The sequence below is a fragment of the Nothobranchius furzeri genome, chromosome 10 (genome assembly GCF_043380555.1).
Source record: "Nothobranchius furzeri strain GRZ-AD chromosome 10, NfurGRZ-RIMD1, whole genome shotgun sequence".
Taxonomy (NCBI): domain Eukaryota; kingdom Metazoa; phylum Chordata; class Actinopteri; order Cyprinodontiformes; family Nothobranchiidae; genus Nothobranchius; species Nothobranchius furzeri.
This window is the reverse complement of record NC_091750.1, coordinates 37305999-37323962: the sequence shown is the minus strand read 5'-3', so window position 1 is coordinate 37323962 and position 17964 is coordinate 37305999. Positions and strand designations below refer to the sequence as shown.

Here is a 17964-nt window from a genome sequence, read left to right as displayed (position 1 = left end):
AGCGCAGAGCACATTGATTCCTGCAGGCTGATTACCTTGCTAGGCAGAAGTCCACAATCCGGGGGGGGGGGGGGGGGGGGGGGGGGGGGGGTCGGGTTTTCACAGCATCTGTCTGCATTCCTTCCTTCGTGGGGGTTGTTGTTAGCAGCTTGAAGGCTGCCTTGGCGTCAGATTTGGATAACAAGACTTTGTTTGGGTCAGGCAGAGATCATTTTCCTCTCTGCCTTCAGTCTGTAACCGATCATTCAAGTCCTCCAGTGAAGCCAATTCAGGTTTTAAACATCTCCACACTGTCCGGTGACCCTCTCTGAGATGACGTCCATTTTGTGCACTCATACCGGTAACACAGCTAGGACATTGTCCAGCTTACGGTTCACCTCGAGTAACGTCCCAGTCTGTGAGGCATCCGCCCGGGCAGTGCTTTCCGTGGGTGCGGGTCACCCTCCAATCGCTCCCGTCTTCCCAAATTTCCAGAAAACCAGATATCCTCCCACTCCAATCAGAAGAAATCCAGTGATCATCAGGCCAAATGACAGAGGCATACGATCCTCCATTCTTTCCAGGAATCGAGCGCATATCCTGCTGCGTGTGTCCCTTGAGGGCAAGTGGGAGCCCCCTCCTCCGTTCTCATTGTAGAAAAAATCTTATCAATGGCAATGAATGACCAGTTAATTAAGTCCATTTCCAAAAAATAGGGATTGTCAGAAGAAATGCAGAGAAGCGCTCTGTAGGCAGACAGGACAAAGAGCCTTGGGAAAAAGAAGATAAGGGAGCAAAAGCAGAAGCGTCTGTACTCTGCGAGTGCCGGAAGATCACACGACTCATCACAGGCAATTGAGTATGCTGGTGCTGAATTAATGTCCTTGATTTGCTGATCGGTAATGTTGCCTGCCATTTTAATGGCCCTTTCCTTCACTGTCTTATCTCAGTTTTGTTTCTAAAGTCTGCAAATAGGTGTTCTGATATGTTGATGAACGACTCCTTCATGTAGTCACCATCTGTGAACGGTTTTCCACGCTTTATTATCTCCCGGGTTGCAACAAAACTTGCAGCAGTAGTGGAGTTTGGAGATGCAATCCATTTCTTAAATCTATTTTTGCGCTCCTCTAATTTCTCCAGAAGTAATGCAATCGCACTGAAATGATTGATTGATTGATTGATTGATTGATTGATCCCGGTCCGTTATATGATTCTCCCTGGTGCAGTGGCCTGGTACAGCCAATTTCTTTATTGTACTTCCTACTTCTTGTTTTGCTGCTCTTGTGCGTCTTCGGCTTGTTTCTTTCTCACACTCTAGGTTCTCTATGTTCTGTAGTTCTTGTGTTGAGCTGGCATCCGGTTTCTACTACATATGTTTTATTGCAAAGTTTGCATGGGATTTGATAAATGACTCCACACTTGTGTCCTGCTGATCTTTTAGGTGTAGTAGTCTTTTTCTAAATGTTATGCATGGTTATGTTGGTGTGTTTATGTTGTGTTTTTTTCATTGTTGCTCTTATTTTTTCTGTTATGCCTTTGATGTATGAAAGGGTTATCACTGGTTTTGGTTCTTGTTTTTCTGGATTTCTGGTGCTTTTCGGAGAGGAGATCGCAAGCAGCAGAGGGCTATACCAACATTTGCTGCCCGCGGACAAACAGAGAAGGAAGTGACGCCGACAACAGCGGTGAGCTCTGAGGAAGGCTACAACGTTACCCAAAACAACAGCAAAGGCAAGTAAAACAACTCCTTTACAGAGTTGGAAAAGAACCAAGTAATGCAGTAGAAGAAACACAGAATGAGCATACAAAAGATGATTGTAAAATCATCTGGAGATGGTGTGATGGAGCATAATTGTTTCCATATTTTTACTTTTTCTGCTTCCAACATTACCACTAATTCATCTGAGCAGCAGGTTCCTACCTGTACTGTACAACCATCATGTTCTGCTCTCCACAGTGTCGGGCACAGCGAATATACCTCATCCAACTGGATTTACTGGGATCATTTCCATCAATAAAGTGTTGTAGAGTTCCTTCTGAGTCATAAATCTGAAACACAGAAAAAGCAGCATTTAGAGACTAAATTTTAATGTTTTAACCATGTTATTTACAAATAAGCCACGTCAGTTTCTGTTTAGGTCTCATATTTAGTCCCGTTACTTATTTTATTTTTACTCACTTTTCTCTTTATCAGAGCACTTTTATTTATGCGTAACTTATACAGGTAGCACACCTACAAAATCCCACCATTGTTAGGATTGGAGGATTTTCCAGCAGGAACGACCTGTTAAAGGTAAAAGGTCAGATATGCTCTTTCAGGATATTCTGCTATGAGCAGTGATATCTCAGCGTGACCCAAACAAATTCTTGTTATCCGCATCTGACGCCGTGGTAGCCTTGAGCAGCAACAAACCCCTACGAAGGAATGCAGACAGATGCTGTGAAAACCCGACCCCCCCCCCCCGCCTTCGGATTGGTGGACTTCCGCCTGGCGAGGTCATCAACCTGCAGGAGTCAATGTGCTCTGCGCTTCTCCCAAGATCTCCCTCCCACCTGTGACTGTACAGTGGCTGAGCGCCGTTAATGGCAGCTCTCGCTGGGGGAAACAGGATAATTTTGGGGGGGTGACAGCGGGGACATGTCCCCCCCACTTTTTCCAGAGTCAAGTTTTGACCCCTGCACTTTTTACCATCCAAAAACCATATTACGCTATATTAAATTGACACTGGTTGAGCTCTAGGACCAAGCAGAAAACAACCGTTTGTGTTGAAGCCTGTTTCCCATTAGAACAAACCGTAACGATACGGATCTACTCCGAGCCCCTCCCGGACGACCGAGTGTATCACCTTGTCTCTAAGGGAGAGCCCAGCCACCCTGTGGAGAAAACTCATTTCGGCCGCTTGTATCCATGATCTCGTTCTTTCGGTCACTACCCAAAGCTCATGACCATAGGTGAGGGTAGGAACGTAGACCGACCGGTAAATCGAGAGCTTCGCCTTCTGACTCAGCTCTCTCTTCACCACGGCAGACCGGTACAACGCCCGCATCACTGCAGATGCAGCACCAATCCGCTTATCGATCTCACGCTCCAGTTTTCCCTCACTCGTGAACAAGACCCCGAGATACTTAAACTCCTCCACTTGGGGCAGGACCTCATCCCTGACCTGGAGAAGGCATTCTACCCTTTTCTGACTCAAGACCATGGTCTCAGATTTAGAAGAGCTGATTCTCATCCCAGCTGCTTCACACTCAGCTGCAAACCACTCCAGCGAAAGCTGAAGATCACGTTCTGATGAAGCCAACAGGAGCACATCATCTGCAAAAAGCAGAGACCTGATCCTCAGGCCTCCAAAACAGACCTCAACACCTTGGCTGCGCCTAGAAATCCTGTCCTTAAAGGTTATGAACAGAATCGGTGAGTCCAACTCTCACTGGGAACGAGCCCGACTTACTGCCGGCAATGCGGACCAAGCTCCGACACCGGTCATACAGGGACCTAACAGCCTGTTTCAGAGGGCCTGGTACCCTATACTCCCGGAGTACCCCCCACAGGGTCCCCCGAGGGACGTGGTCAAACGCCTTCTCCAAATCCACAAAACACATGTAGACTGGTTGGGCAAATTCCCACGCACCCTCCAAGATCCCCCTAAGGGTATAGAGCTGGTCCAGTGTTCCACGGCCAGGACGAAAACCACATTGCTCCTCCTGAATCTGAGGCTCAACAATCCGACGGACCTTCCTCTCCAGAACCCCTGAATAGACCTTACCAGGAAAGCTCAGGAGTGTGATCCCCCTGTAGTTAAAACACACCCTGCGGTCCCCCTTTTTAAATAAGGGAACCACCACCCCGGTCTGCCAGTCCAGTGGTGCTGCACTCGATGTCCATGCGATATTGCAGAGCCGCGTCAGCCAACACAGCCCCACAACATCCAGAGCCTTAAGGAACTCCGGGCGGATCTCATCCACCCCTGGAGCCTTACCACAGAGGAGCTTTCTAAGCACCTCAGTGACCTCAGCACCAGAGATTGGAGAGGCCAACCCAAAGTCCCCAGACTCTGCTTCCTCACTGGAAGACGTGTCGGTGGGATTGAGGAGGTCTTCGAAGTATTCTGCCCACCGATCCACAGCGCCCTGAGTAGAGGTCAGCTGCACACCGTCCCCACTATAAATAGTGTTGGTAGCGCACTGCTCTCCACCCTGAGGCGTCGGATGGTGGACCAGAATCTCCTTGAAGCCGTACGGAAGTCTTGTTCCATGGTCTCACCGAACTCCTCCCACGTCCGGGTTTTTGCCTCGGCGACCACCCGAGCCGCGTTCTGCTTGGACTGCCGGTACCCGTCAGCTGCTTCTGGAGTCCCACAGGCCAAAAAGTCCTGATAGGACTCTATCTTCAGCTTGACAACATCCCTAACCGCCGGTGTCCACCAGTGGGTTCGGGGGTTGCCACCACGATAGGCACCGACAATCCTGCGACCACAGCTCCGGTTGGCCGCCTCCTTCTGACAGGTGACTCTGCCAGACATTCCCAGCAGACCCTCGCGATACGTTAGGGCCTGCCTGGTCTGACCGGCATCCTCCCCCACCATCTGAGCAAACTCACCACAAGGTAATGGCCAGTTGACAGCTCCGCCTCTCTCTTCACCCGAGTGTCCAAGACATGTGGCCGTAGGTCAGATGAAACAACAACAAAGTCGATCATCATGCTGCGGCCTAAGGTATCCTGGTGCCAAGAGCACATATGGACACCTTTATGTCTGAACATGGTGTTCATTATGGACAATCCATGACTGGCACAGAAGTCCAATAACAAAATACCACTTGAATTCAGATGAGGGGGGCCGTTCCTCCCAACCACACCTCTCCAAGTCTCACTGGCGTTTCCCACGTGAGCGTTAAAGTCCCCCAGCAGAACGAGGGAGTCACCCACTCCAAGGTCTCCAAAAAGGGTGGGTAGTCTGAACTGTAGTTTGGTGCTTAAGCACAGACCACAGTCAGAACCCGTCCCCCCACACGTAGGCGGAGGGAGGCTACGCTCTCATTCACCGGGGTAAACCCCAACGTACAGGCACCAAGATGGGGGGCAACTATTATGCCCACCCCTGCCCGGCGCCTCTCAGTGGGAGCAACTCCAGACTGGTAGAAAGTCCAACCCCTCTCAAGGAAACTGGTTCCAGAGCCTGAGCCATGCATTGAGGTGAGTCCAACTATATCTAGTTGGAATCTCTCAACCTCGCACACCAACTCAGGCTCCTTCCTCACTAGAGAGGTGACATTCCATGTGCCAAGAGCCAGCTTCTGTAGCCGAGGATCAGACCGCCAAGGTCCCCGCCCTCGACTACCACCCGTCACACACTGCACCTGACCCCTTTGGTCCCTCCCACGAGTGGTGAGGCCATGGGAAGGGGAACCCACGTTTCCTCTTCGTGCTGTGCCCGGCCGGGCTCCATGGGTGAAAGCCCGGCCACCAGGCGCTCGCCAACGTGCCCCACCTCCAGGCCTGGCTCCAGAGGGGGGCCCCGGTGACCCACGTCCAGGCGAGGGAACACGGTTTCCATTTATATAATTCATCATAAGAGGTCTTCGGGCTGCTCTTTGTCTGATCCTTCAACCCAATGATGTCAAATGATGTGGAATAAATTAAATACTGAAATCAAGAATGCAAAAACAATATTGACTTTCAAAAAAGAGATAAAAAATGAAATGATTAACCTATATAGATCCGTTACATAAATGTGTGAGGGAAGGGGGGTTGGGGGGATGAAAAAAAAGGAAACAAGTCCATGTATTCATTTGTGTATATATGTATGTATAGAGGTCTATAACTTTATGCTTCTCTCTGTGTAACTCGTTTTCTCTTTTTTTCGATTCATGGGTTGAGATTGTGTGGGCCAACCAGTCCAGGAACTATATTGTTCAATTTTTTTTGTATTAATGTTATTTTAGTTAAAAGGGGCAGATAACATACGTTTTTCTTCTTTCTGTCCCCTTTTTCATTTTGGCTTGTAGTAATTTTTTCTGTATTTTTATTTTAATGTCAATAAATGAAAAATGAAAAAAAATTATAATAATTTAAACAAAGTCGAGGACTAACGGTGATCATAAGCTAGTCGAACTTGTGTCTGTGTGTGTGTGTGTGTGTGTGTGTGTGTGTGTGTGTGTGTGTGTGTGTGTGTGTGTGTGTGTGTGTGTGTGTGTGTGTGTGTGTGTGCGTGCGTGCGTGCGTGCGTGCGTGCGTGCGTGCGTGCGTGTGTGTGCGTGCGTGCGTGCGTGCGTGCGTGCGTGCGTGTGTGTGTGTGTGTGTGTGTGTGTGTGCGTGCGTTCATTATTAATCCATCTCTCTATCCATCCGTGGTGATGCAGTCTGACTGTATTGAGGAGGCGTCGAGTGTGTTTATAAGGTGATGACCCGATCCAATATGCGGCCTCTGAGTTGTCCATACAGCCAACAAACAATCGATGCAGTAAATGACTGAGAGAATCAAAGGAAACAGCCTCATTTATTATTCTCAGTATGTAAGCACTTTGCCGTCCGTCTGTGGCTCGCATCGTACACGACTCTGTGGTTTTGAATTTTACCAACTAAAACACAACAGCTGCTCAGTATATGTTGGCTTAATGTGCTTAAATATTTTATTTTCACATAAAAGATCTCCATCTCCAGTTTGGCTGTTTAAATGTAAAACTTTACCTTTGATGTATTTTTTTTTACTTCTTTATTTGTCAATTTTTTTCAAGTGTTTACAGAAATAGATCCTAATTTAATTCACTATAATAAAACCTAGAGGAAAGGCTCTTTACCTATTTTGCATTTATAGAAAATATCTTATTAATTTGAGTCCAGTTGTTTTATTTCTCTGCTGAAGTCTTTTTAGTTTCCATTCCTAAACAAAATCAAACCTTTTCAGTTCTTACTTTTGTGACACTTTTAAATGCCTATCTTGTTTTTACATTTCTGCTTATTTAAGTTCGAGGACAAGCCAATAGGCAGCCATTGTGTTTGGTGAGGTGATCGAGCACATGAAGGAAAAACTATGGCTGTAAAAATCTAACCCTTTCTTTGACGAGACAAACATTTTATTTTGATCATATTTTTATGGGTTCTTGATGTAGGAACATTAAACCAGTTTTCTAGAAAAAAAAGGCCTCTTTTCATTGGTCAATTGGAGACAGGCTTGTAGACTGTTGGAGGTTGTCTTTGGTCATGAGAAGGCTCAGAAAGCTGCAGCAGAGCTGCTCAGACTGGACAACTACAGATTTGAAAATCACCCTGACATTCACCTTTTTTTTTTTTTACACGATTATGCTCCTGGCTGGCCGCAAATCGCAGTGTGATCCAAGCTTTAAAGAGTAACTAAACCCCAAAAGAACTTTTTTTTTGCTAATTAACTGTATAATTGGGTTTTTACAAATGCAATCTTCCTGTTTCTGTGCTGTTTTTGACATGTTTGTGTAAACTTGATTAAATCTAGAATCTAGGTCTAAAAATGTCTCAGTGCTGCCCCCTGTGGCAGAACAGCAGCTACTGCATTTTAAACTTGTGACTGGCTGGGACTGGAACAATTTCACGTCATCAGTACAGTCTCCTCCCACTCCCCCTCCTTCCCAGGATGGAAATTCCCCACACTTGGCCACGCCCCCCTGTGCCTCCTGGCAATGCCCACTTTCTTGACTAGGGGTGGAGTTACATTTTCTGATGGTGTGCAGAGGAGATCCTGGTGTCTTATCCCTGATAGATGGTAGGATGGAGGACCAGTGATTCGGGTCTCCATAATGATTCAGTACAGGTGACTCGGATCATGAACTAAAGATTCAGATCCTGGATCCAAGCAGCTGAAATTGCTGAACTCCGCCATCTGGAAGGATCTTAGAGTCGAGATGCTGCTTCTGTTCAGGATGGATGGCGTTTGCTACTGTATCTTAAACAACTGATTCATTCTGATTACTTATGATTATGAATCTGGCATCAGAATTTCCAGCACCTTAAACTACATGTTATAGATTTCAACAGTTTTTTAAGTCAAAAAACAATTATTTATCATTAAGTTAGTTTTATGTTCAAACTTAAACTGAAGAGAAAAACAAAAACACCAGATGACCTCCGAGTCTGAAAGTCTGTTGTGATTGTGTGTGAGTCACGGTCCAGTTCCCATCGTTTGTTTCTTTTTCCGTTCTTCTATTACTATTTCACTAGGTGCGTGTGCGTGTGCGTGTGTGTGTGTGTGTGTGTGTGTGTGTGTGTGCGTGCGTGTGTGTGCGTGCGTGTGTGTGCGTGTGTGTGTGTGTGTCTGCTCTGTCTTCTCCATCCCCAGTGAGTCGTGGAGGATGGCTGCTTATACTGAGCCAGGATTCTCTGGAGGTTTCTTCCTGTTAAAAGGGAGTTTTCCTCTCCACTGTCACTGCATGCTTGCTTAGTATGAGGATTGCTCGTCAGTGACTTGATGCAATTTGCTGGGTTCCTTATATAGGAAACATTTTTTCTGATTGGCTTAATGAACTGACCTGAATTGGAATGTTTATTATGTGAAGTGCTTTGGCGCTATATAAATAAACTTGAGTTGAATTGTAGCCTGCTAAAGTGAACAAAGGCCCTGATCGGTTTCCTTCTCTAGACTCGTGGCTGTGAGGCTGCGTGCTGACTGACTCAGCAGTATAATCCTGAAGCAGCAGCTGGTTTCTAGCTTGATGCTGTTCTGTCAGAAGCGTTTTGGCCGCCCGTGTTTATCGAATCCATCGCTGCTGAATTCCATCGGCAAGACAAACGACCAAATATTGTTTAGCTCAACGTTAGCGGGCCCACGGCTGTCCACCCCATTTGAAAACAACCATCACAGGATTTTAGTTTGTTTCAGCTTCAGTTTTTTTGAAGCTTCATAACTTGTCCTGGTTTAGCCTGTCAGCAGCTTTCGTGAGACCACACAGACGTACAGCTCATAAAACAACTTCTAACTTATCACTTTGAATTCAGAGCGCTAAAAAGACTAAAACCTTTTAACCAAGAACATGTTTTTCATTAGTCTGCTTTTCTTTTCAGGATGTCCAAATCATTACAAATAAAGTGTGTGTGGGTGGGGGGGTGTATACATGTTTGCATACATAAATCAGCACATCTAATAATAATAATTGTGTAAACAAGCAAAAACGCAACAAGTTAAATGGTAAATCAGATTATACCGTAGCAGCAGACTTCCTCATCTTCACCATTGTCAGAATTAGTGAACATGCGGTGAATTATTGTGCTTAAAATAAAATCTGAAATAAAAAATGTGAACAAAAAAAAGTGATAGGTGTGGAACACTGAAATAACATGTTTAATGATTATTTCTGATTCTAACGGGTCACTCTGAGTGTTTTAAGCTGGCTGAACATGAAGATAGTCTCCTACACCTATCTCCTGCAGTAGCTTCGGATAGAAAACAGACGGTGAAACTCTAGGATTAGAAAATCCTGACAGATCTACGTCACACTGTCACTTACATTCATGGACTCACCCATCTGGACTCACGATGGGGAAGGCTGCTGTTGGTTTAGTCCAGGAAGCAGCAGGGAATGTCTCTGCTTGTAGAAGCTAACTGTTAGCATTAGCAACTCCACCACACAGCAGAACTCCTCCAGGCTTGTGTTATTTGTGGAGATAAAACATCAACGTTGCAGAGCAAACAGAGTCAGTGGTACAGCCGTGCTGCTGTTAGCCAATCAGAGGAGAGATGTCCAAATATCAGGACATCACATTTTCACTCCTAACGCATCGGAAACAAAAGCTTGGAAAGTCACCCTCCGCATCAGACGTCGACACCGAAAGTGCCCTTTTCATCACCGTTGTTACAAAAAGAGTCTTTCTGACTGCAAATCCCAATATGGAGTCAGAGGGATGCGATGGGATGTCCGCCGGCGCTATGCCGAACACGCACATATCACCCCATCCGAACTTTAACCCTCGTGCTATTTCTAACCTTCCCTTCGCCTGGGCCCCCAACCATCCCATTCTCAGTCCGAACGCGCGGGACAGAAACGCTTGGTCACCGTGAGAGGATGGTTAGAGGTAGCAAGGGGGTTAAGGTTAGGATGAGGCCCCCCTCAAGGGCCTTGCATTCCCTAAACAGGGAACTCAACGTTCTAGATACAAATCTAGGGGGGATCGTGCATTTTCTATGGTGGCCCCAAACCTATGGACTGAGTCACCTTTGCTTGGGAGGCACGCACCATCCCTCCGTTCTTTGAAGTCTTGTTTAAAGACATGTCTACCAATTGCCTTTCCCCTTTGAGTCCCAAGTCAAACTTGGTTTTATCCTTTTATCGTCTGCCCTTAGGGAGCAGCAGTAGCTCAGGAAGGTTGCAGCAGCAATCCCGGCTCCGACCAGAGAACTCAAATCACAAACAGAGTCGTCCCGACGCACTTCACAAAGTTAACGTTCTAGAATGTGGCTGTTGTGTCCTTGAGCAAGACTGCTGGTGGTGGTCTGAGGGACCGGTGACGCCAGTGTTCCGCAGGCCACGCCTCTGTCAGTGCGCCCCAGGACATCATGAGTCATCACCAGCGTGTGAATGGGTGAATGACTGATTGTGTTGGGAAGTGCCTTGGGGAGTTGTAGAACCCTAAGAAGGCGCTATACAAATACAGGCCAGCTACCATTTACCATTTTGCAATTCCTTAAATTCATGGTCAAACTCCATTTTACTCCAGTTTTATGTTATCATTACTTGCATTTTTTATTGTTTGGGTGTTCTTTGCTTGCTTTAATGATATCTGTTGTTTTATAACCTTTTTACTATGTTTTACCATCATTTTATGGTGATGGTGTACAGCACCTTGCACTCTGTGTAAACTGTAAAGGCTAATGATGATGATGAAAAATGAAACACCAACAATGGTAACCAACTGCCACTGGGTCAAAGGTCAAAGAGAATTAATGTTTTTTAATAAACAGATGTAAAACTAGGCAGTCCGGTAGTTAAAAGGTAAAGTCTGACCACCTCTGAGCTCCAGGCTGAAGTCAGAGACGGCCAGAATCAGCAGGTCTGAAGGTCTGAGACGCTCCGTTCTCTGGAGCTGATGGAGAGATGTGATCATGTCTGACGTTTCTGCTCACAGACCAAAACAAGCTGGAGGTCTGACAGATATCAGGATGTAAATACGATATCGAAAACTTCAACTGTCCACCCAGAAAGGTCCGAAGAAACCAGCTCTGTTCAACTTCAGCCAACAGGAGGACCACGACTGAGTGTTCCGACCTCCTGACCCAATCAGAGTACGTCTTCCTGTCCTGACTAGCCGATGCAGCAGACGTGTGTGTGTGTGTGTGTGTGTGTGTGTGTGTGTGTGTGTGCGTAGACAGGAATGTGGTTATCAGTTTAAACTCCAGAGTGGAGCTCCAGAGCGACGCTGGCATGTAAATGGCTGCTAGGCCGTCAGAAGACGACGTGTGTGTGACGGCGTCTGAGCGTTTATCACCAAGTGTGTGTCAGCGAGTCACTAATGCAGCTGTGAGTTATCGAGTCAGAAGGTGATTGAACCCTAACAGATATACACACACACACACACACACACACACACACCTGTAGAGGTTTTACAACCAGCCTCTGAAGGGATTTTGTCTAATAGGATGAATCTGATCGTTTGTCATGCTTGACTGAAACATTTTCAGAAAATAAACGATATATTCAATATTGTGTGATCAACAAAAACTCGTCCATCTGAAATGTATTTATTGATTGTTATTGATCAAGACAAATCAGATTCTCTTTTTGTTCTGTCTCCCGTGTCCTGTTTGGCTGTGAAGCAAACAGAATTAATGTCTGAATGCTGGTAACAAGCCTTACAGATTTACTCTCAGGTGAAGCATCAAAGCGTCTGCTTTAATGTCACGCCTGATACTTAAAACTTTATTGTTATTGTTTTTGAATGCTTTGTAATTTCGACCAGACACGGAGACAGAGGTGGTAGAGAAAGGAAGAGACCAGGGTGCGGGGGTTCGACAGAAATAAACAATCGGGGTGGGGGTGGGGGTAGGGTCCGACAAAAATAAACAATAAATGATGAACAAGAGTCTGCTTCTAGACCTGCAGAAAAGGGACACACAACAACACAACAATACAACAGCAGCAAGCTATCACTGCGTCAACTTAAAATATATAATCAGCATTGTTTATCTGAACAATCACACGATAATAAATCACAGTGCATTAAGTGCCAACCATAGCCTTAAGACATTTGTTGAACGTGCCCAAGTCCATACTTATGAGAGCACGATGTGAGCACCTGTGTGTGTACACACGCTTGTATATGTAAGGTTTATCTATAGGAGCGTCCAATAGAGAGTGTGGGGGGCCACAGATCTGTCTCCCAAAGATGCATAGGAGATGGAGGGAGCTCCAAGTCCCAGAGATCCAGGAGCTTCCCCAGAGCACAGGAACCCCAAGGAGACCGCGACCAGAAAAGCCCCTGCCCCCCTCAAGAGGCGCAGAGGATCGCCTCGGGGGGGCCACAACCAGCAGCCGGCAGAGTCCCGGGAGATATCAGCTGCAAGCCCACAGGCCCGCCCGCAGCCTCCCACCCCCTAGCCGGTCGAGCCCAGGACCCAGCAACCCGGAAGCAACCACCCCCGCCGAGGACCCAGCAGAGCCCAGGGACCCAGACCCCACCAGGCAGCCACCGGGATTGATCAGGCAGATGCCAAAAATCTTAAACCCTCTGACCCGGGAGCCACAAACACTCAGGCAGACCAAGGCACCACACCTCACACCAGGTGTGGCAGGGAGAGGGGAGACGAAGATGTATAGCGATGTATTCAAAAGAAGTTCCAGGAGAAGGGAGGAGTCAAAGGCCCCACCTGACATATACAGTCATACACAAACACAGTCACACACTCCCTCCTTCATGCTCACACATGCACATACAACCAAAGACTTACAAAAATGCATGCTGGGCACCCACTCATGCTCCCCATACACACCCTATTCACTCTGGTCCCGGTACTGCTGCACATGGGGTACAACCATCACCGGTTGCCAGAGTTTGACCTTTCTGCTGGGGTGCTGATGAGCAGCCCCCCCCTTCCAGAATATATAAGACATAGGCCATCTAGGTAAGGTTGGGACCTCCCCCTCCTGGACTTCCCCCTCCCCTGTGATGGGACAGCAGAGAAGCCAAGGTCTACCTGAGGCCCCTGAGCCCGGGCCAGGCACTGCCGCATGCTCCTGCCTTCTTCCAGGCAGCATACATGTCAGGACTGGACCCCCAAGGCCCCACCCAGATCCCCACACGGGGCCGGCCACCCCACACCCCGAGCCCCCAGGCCCCCACCCAGACCCGCTCAGGGGCAATGCAGCTGCCAGGCAAAGACCCATGGCCGCCGCCAAGACCCCCAAGGGGCCCCACTCACAACCGCCAGTAGTCCACCCCCGAGGCAACCCAAGCACCTCCAGAGGGGGGCAGCAGCCCCCCAGTCCCAGACACCCCCAGTGAACCCACCTCCAGGAAACATCCGGATACTCCAAATTCAGACCCTCCACCCCCTCACCCACATCATCCCACAGGACAATATCAATGGTCCCCCATCATCGCTATGTGATGGAACCGATCAAAGGAGCCCAGAGAGATTGATTTGAAGTGGAAGCAGAGGCTAAATCAAGTGTAATATGATCTAACAAAAGATTTCTATACTGGTTAATGCAGAGAGTTTCTCTATTTTTCCAATTCAAGAGGATAGTTTTTGTAGCGATGCATATGGCAGTCTGAACCACGTGAACCAAAGATGTTTCAATCGGGACATCGTCCAGGTTTCCCAGTAAACAAAGAGAGGGGGTGGTTGGGATATGAAATTTCAGACATTTTGACAGATCCTCACATACTCTACCCCAAAATTCCTGGACAGGTGGACAGGACCACAGTGCGTGAATGTAATTGTCAGGAATGTTGTTTGTGCAGTGTGTACAGGTGTCAGATGACACAAACCCCATCTTGAACATCCGATGACCTGTATAGTGTACTCTGTGTAGAATTTTGTACTGAATTAATTGTAAATTGGAGTGTCTGATCATTTTAAAAGTTTATAAACAAGTTTGGGACCAGAAGTTCTGGTCAAAGCTAACTGATAGATCCACCTCCCATTTTTCAATAGGGATTACTATTTTATCGTCTATTTTGGACAGTGTCTTATATACTTTAGACAGTAGTTTGGGGGGTTTGAGATTATAGAAGACTAATACCCTTGGTGGTGTTTGTAATTCTATTTTATTGAGCTTAAATTTTTGTTTAACTACAGATTTAACTTGGTGATATTCTAAAAAGCTATTCTTATCTATTCCAAATTGGGAGACTATTCAATTAAATGGGATGAAGACCAATCCTTCATATATGTGTTCCAGGTATAGGATTCCTTTATTTTTCCAGTCCGGAAGGTTCATCATTTTGTTGTTTTGCAAAATATCAGGATTATTCCAGATAGGTGTGCGACTGCATGGTACTAGTGAAGACTCTGTCATTTTTAGATACTCCCACTAGGGCTGTCGCGGTAACCGCAAAAATGAAATATCGCGATATGAAGAAACCCACCGCGCTGCATCATGGGCCACCGCGATTACTGAACTTGGTTCAACTCAATGATGCATGTTGAGAAGGATGGCTGCACTGGTATCAAAACGAAACGTTACTTCGCTCCTGTGGGAGCGCTTTGGTTTTCAGTACGTCAGCTGCTGCGCAGCCAGAGTCCTTGGCCGAGACAGAGCTGCCACCAGCGGCAAATAAATAAATAAATAAACGCTCGGAGACCTGCTGAAGTCCCGGACAAGCACTGCTTCTGCAGCCGTCCCAAAGAGAGTTTGAGCCGAGCTGGAGCTCACTCGCTACCTGCAGGAGGAATGCATCCACCCTAAAGAAAACCCCCGTGACATGGTGGAGCAACAAACGGGAGATTCCCTTTGCTCGCCAGAGTCGCACGCAAGTACGTGTGTGTTAGTGCAACGAGCGCACCATCCGAGAGGCTTTTCAGTGTTGCTGCAAATGTTGCCACCCCTCTCAGATCCTCTCTCAAACCGTAGTTAACATGCTGCTTTTCCTTGTAGGTAACAAGGATGTGACCGAGCTATAAATCACCGTCATTCGTGTGTGTGAAAGTGAAATGATAGTGCGCCCCCCCCCGGCGCGCGCGTGCGCGCCCGGTACATGTAATTTTTTATGCTTGATTTTAAACAACTAAACAAAATGGGGACTTGTTTCTTATTTGTTAGATGCTGCAGCCAAATTTGCATTTAAAAGTTTAACCTCCTGAATTTTGTTGTTTTTAAGTTCAGTCGGACTCCGACTGTCGGAGAAACAAGCGTTACTGCGATCTGCGTTGTTACTGCCCTTTGATCTGCATTCAGTAAAGTGTTATTAAAGAAGGCACGGCAATTTTTAACCTTTTTTAAATGTGTAAACATTATGTTTAGATAGTACTGCAATAAAAAAGTGCTGCAATAATATCGCACACCGCAATATTAAGCCACCCTGAATCACCGCAGGGGGAATTCCTCAACCGCGACAGCCCTAACTCCCACCATGCTGTCAGCGAGGTGCTGATACTAATACTTTTGAAGCTTTCATGTTTTCTTATGCTTGAGCTAATAAATGGTAAGTCTGAAAGCTCTATTGTATTGCAAAGTGTCTGTTCTATCAAATCAGATTCTCAGCAGGTCAGAACCGCACAAAAATCTGAAATCGGCATCGGTGTCTAAAACCAAAATCGGTGCATCTGTGAGACTTTCTGCATAAATGTTTTCTAAACACAAACATCAGCGCCAGGAAAAGTCGGAGCGTTGTCCGCCTTCTTCTCGTCTGTCTCTACTAAACACAACGTTCCCTCCTTCTTCCCGTTTTTCATCCCAAATCCTGTAAAACTGCCCTGAGAGCCGATCAATGATCACACGCTGCTGTTCTACAGCTAATCAATGAAACTCCACTAATTCTACTGTTATCTGTTCTCTCCATCTACCTCCTCCTCAGCTCACTGCTTCTCCTCCACCGCCTCACATCACCTCTCCTCCTGCTCAGCTCACCTCCTCATGAGTCAGCAACACAGATAAAACTACATCATATGGCTCAGAGCTCCAATCTGAAGCTGAAGAAGAAATCTGAGACAAAACGGAAATTTTTAACTTTAATGAATTTGATAAAACTAAAGAAAATATTACCTCAGTCACACAGATTTTTAACTCCATCTAGATGTTTTTCTGCTTTTATGAATCAGAAGATCAGTAACGCTTTTGGCCGGAAACACTTTCGACACAAATAAATGAAACCAGCAGTGAGATTTGAGTCAGAACCAGAAGTCTCTCTTCTAGGTTTGTCCTTTTTTTCTCCCCCTTTTTCCATTTTCCCTCCTTTAAGCAGCGTTCCCATCCCCTCATCTACGTGTGAGGTAACAACATCCCACTGATTCGTTGTCACTCGGTACGTTTAACTGTCCGTAGCCACAGAGATGTTTCTCTGAGCCAGCTGCACAGAAACGGAGGTCAAATAAACCCAAACGGATCCACGGAGCTCCGGGTCCATTCCCTCTGACAGGATGATGTTCAGCCCATCAGATCTTTCGGTGAGTGGCTCATTTTTTACCAGCGGGTCTTGTAAACCAAGCCGCCATGGCCGCCATCACGCCCAAGAGCAACAGTCGGACCTCCACATGCAGCCAGAACCACTTCACGTCTGAGGCGAGGTTCCAGCATGGTGGCTGAGCGGAGTCATAAATCAGACGGTAATAGTTGTTCTGAGGGACGGAAAATATTTAGATAACTGACTCGATTCACCTCAGAGGTCTGTACCCCCCCACCCCCGTACCACGGACCAACACCAACAGGACCCAGGTACCAGCCACACACAGGGGTCTCCAACCTGTGGCCCACAGGCCAAATAACAACCTAAGTGATTTTGTGTGTCCTGTGACACGATTTTGAGAAGTGTCGTGTTGACGATGTCATCAGACACGAACCCTAACCCTAAAATCTGATTTGGAGTGCAGCTTTACCAGCGTGAATCATGGTAATAAATATATGTTTTTATTTATTTAATTAAAAAAACGTTGACAAGAAAATAACATGATAGAGGCTGACTTTATCATAGCGCACCAAAATTTCAACCAAAACTTTCCAAAGCAGCAGAAGAACTGTTGAGTAACTTGGTAACTTCAATGTTGAGTAAAAGATGTAATACGAAATACTTATATACCAGTATATAAAAATATATTCAAAATACTACAGCCCATGGGTTTTACAAAGAAAAATATGGTCTTGTATTTGTAAACTAATGTTACTGTAGAGTTATAAACAGGGATGCTCCACATTGACTTTTTTGCCGTATCCAACAAGATTGTTGATTGTTAATTCCCAACACTGATATCTGCCGTGTCCCCTTCTCATAAAAACAGAAAAACTAAAACATTTTAGGTCGCTAACGTCACGTTTCTCTCCCATCATGCCTAAATGTAAACATTTTCTGTGTAAAATAATAACTTCCATTTAACATAATAAGAGGAAAAACGCCATGTTTTTTTTGCCTCCAACAGTGGCTCAATCTCATTCTCCCTCAGCGTGACGCTACGATGTGTTTATTAGTTGGTGATGTCATTTTTATTTTTCTGTGTATTGCAGCTATGGTGCTAAAACATTTATAAAGATCTTCAGATAAGAAAAACAATCCTTGGATGAAGATTCTTGTTTTAGTCATTCGTTAGCTGCAGAATTTAGAAAATGGTTAAAAATATATTTTGAATGAGCAAAAAATAGACAATTGTGATTAAAAAACGTAAAGAAAGAGAGAGTGAACAGGAAAGAGGGAAATCAGTGGATCCTGAGGAAGGTAGAATAGGTTGGGAGAGCAGAATAAAGAGAGAGAGGTGAAGAAGGTCATAGAAAAGCCAGCTTGAACAAGTGAGTCTTCAGCTGCTTTTTAAAGGAGACCACTGAGTCCACTGATCTCAGGCTCAGGGGGAGAAAGGTCCAGAGTCTGGGGGCCAC

General features: G+C 46.1%; 1 protein-coding gene across 3 annotated transcripts in view; it reads right to left on the bottom strand.

Moving 5' to 3' along the window:
- The window catches only part of prdm6 (PR domain containing 6), a 112339-nt gene that overhangs the window by 54503 nt on the left and 39872 nt on the right, over positions 1-17964 (bottom strand). For all 3 annotated transcript variants that reach the window (XM_070555624.1, XM_015960312.3, XM_070555625.1), the window contains exon 5: positions 1901-2028. In XM_070555624.1, the coding sequence (XP_070411725.1) occupies positions 1901-2028 (128 nt within the window). The remainder of the gene's footprint in view (positions 1-1900; positions 2029-17964) is intronic.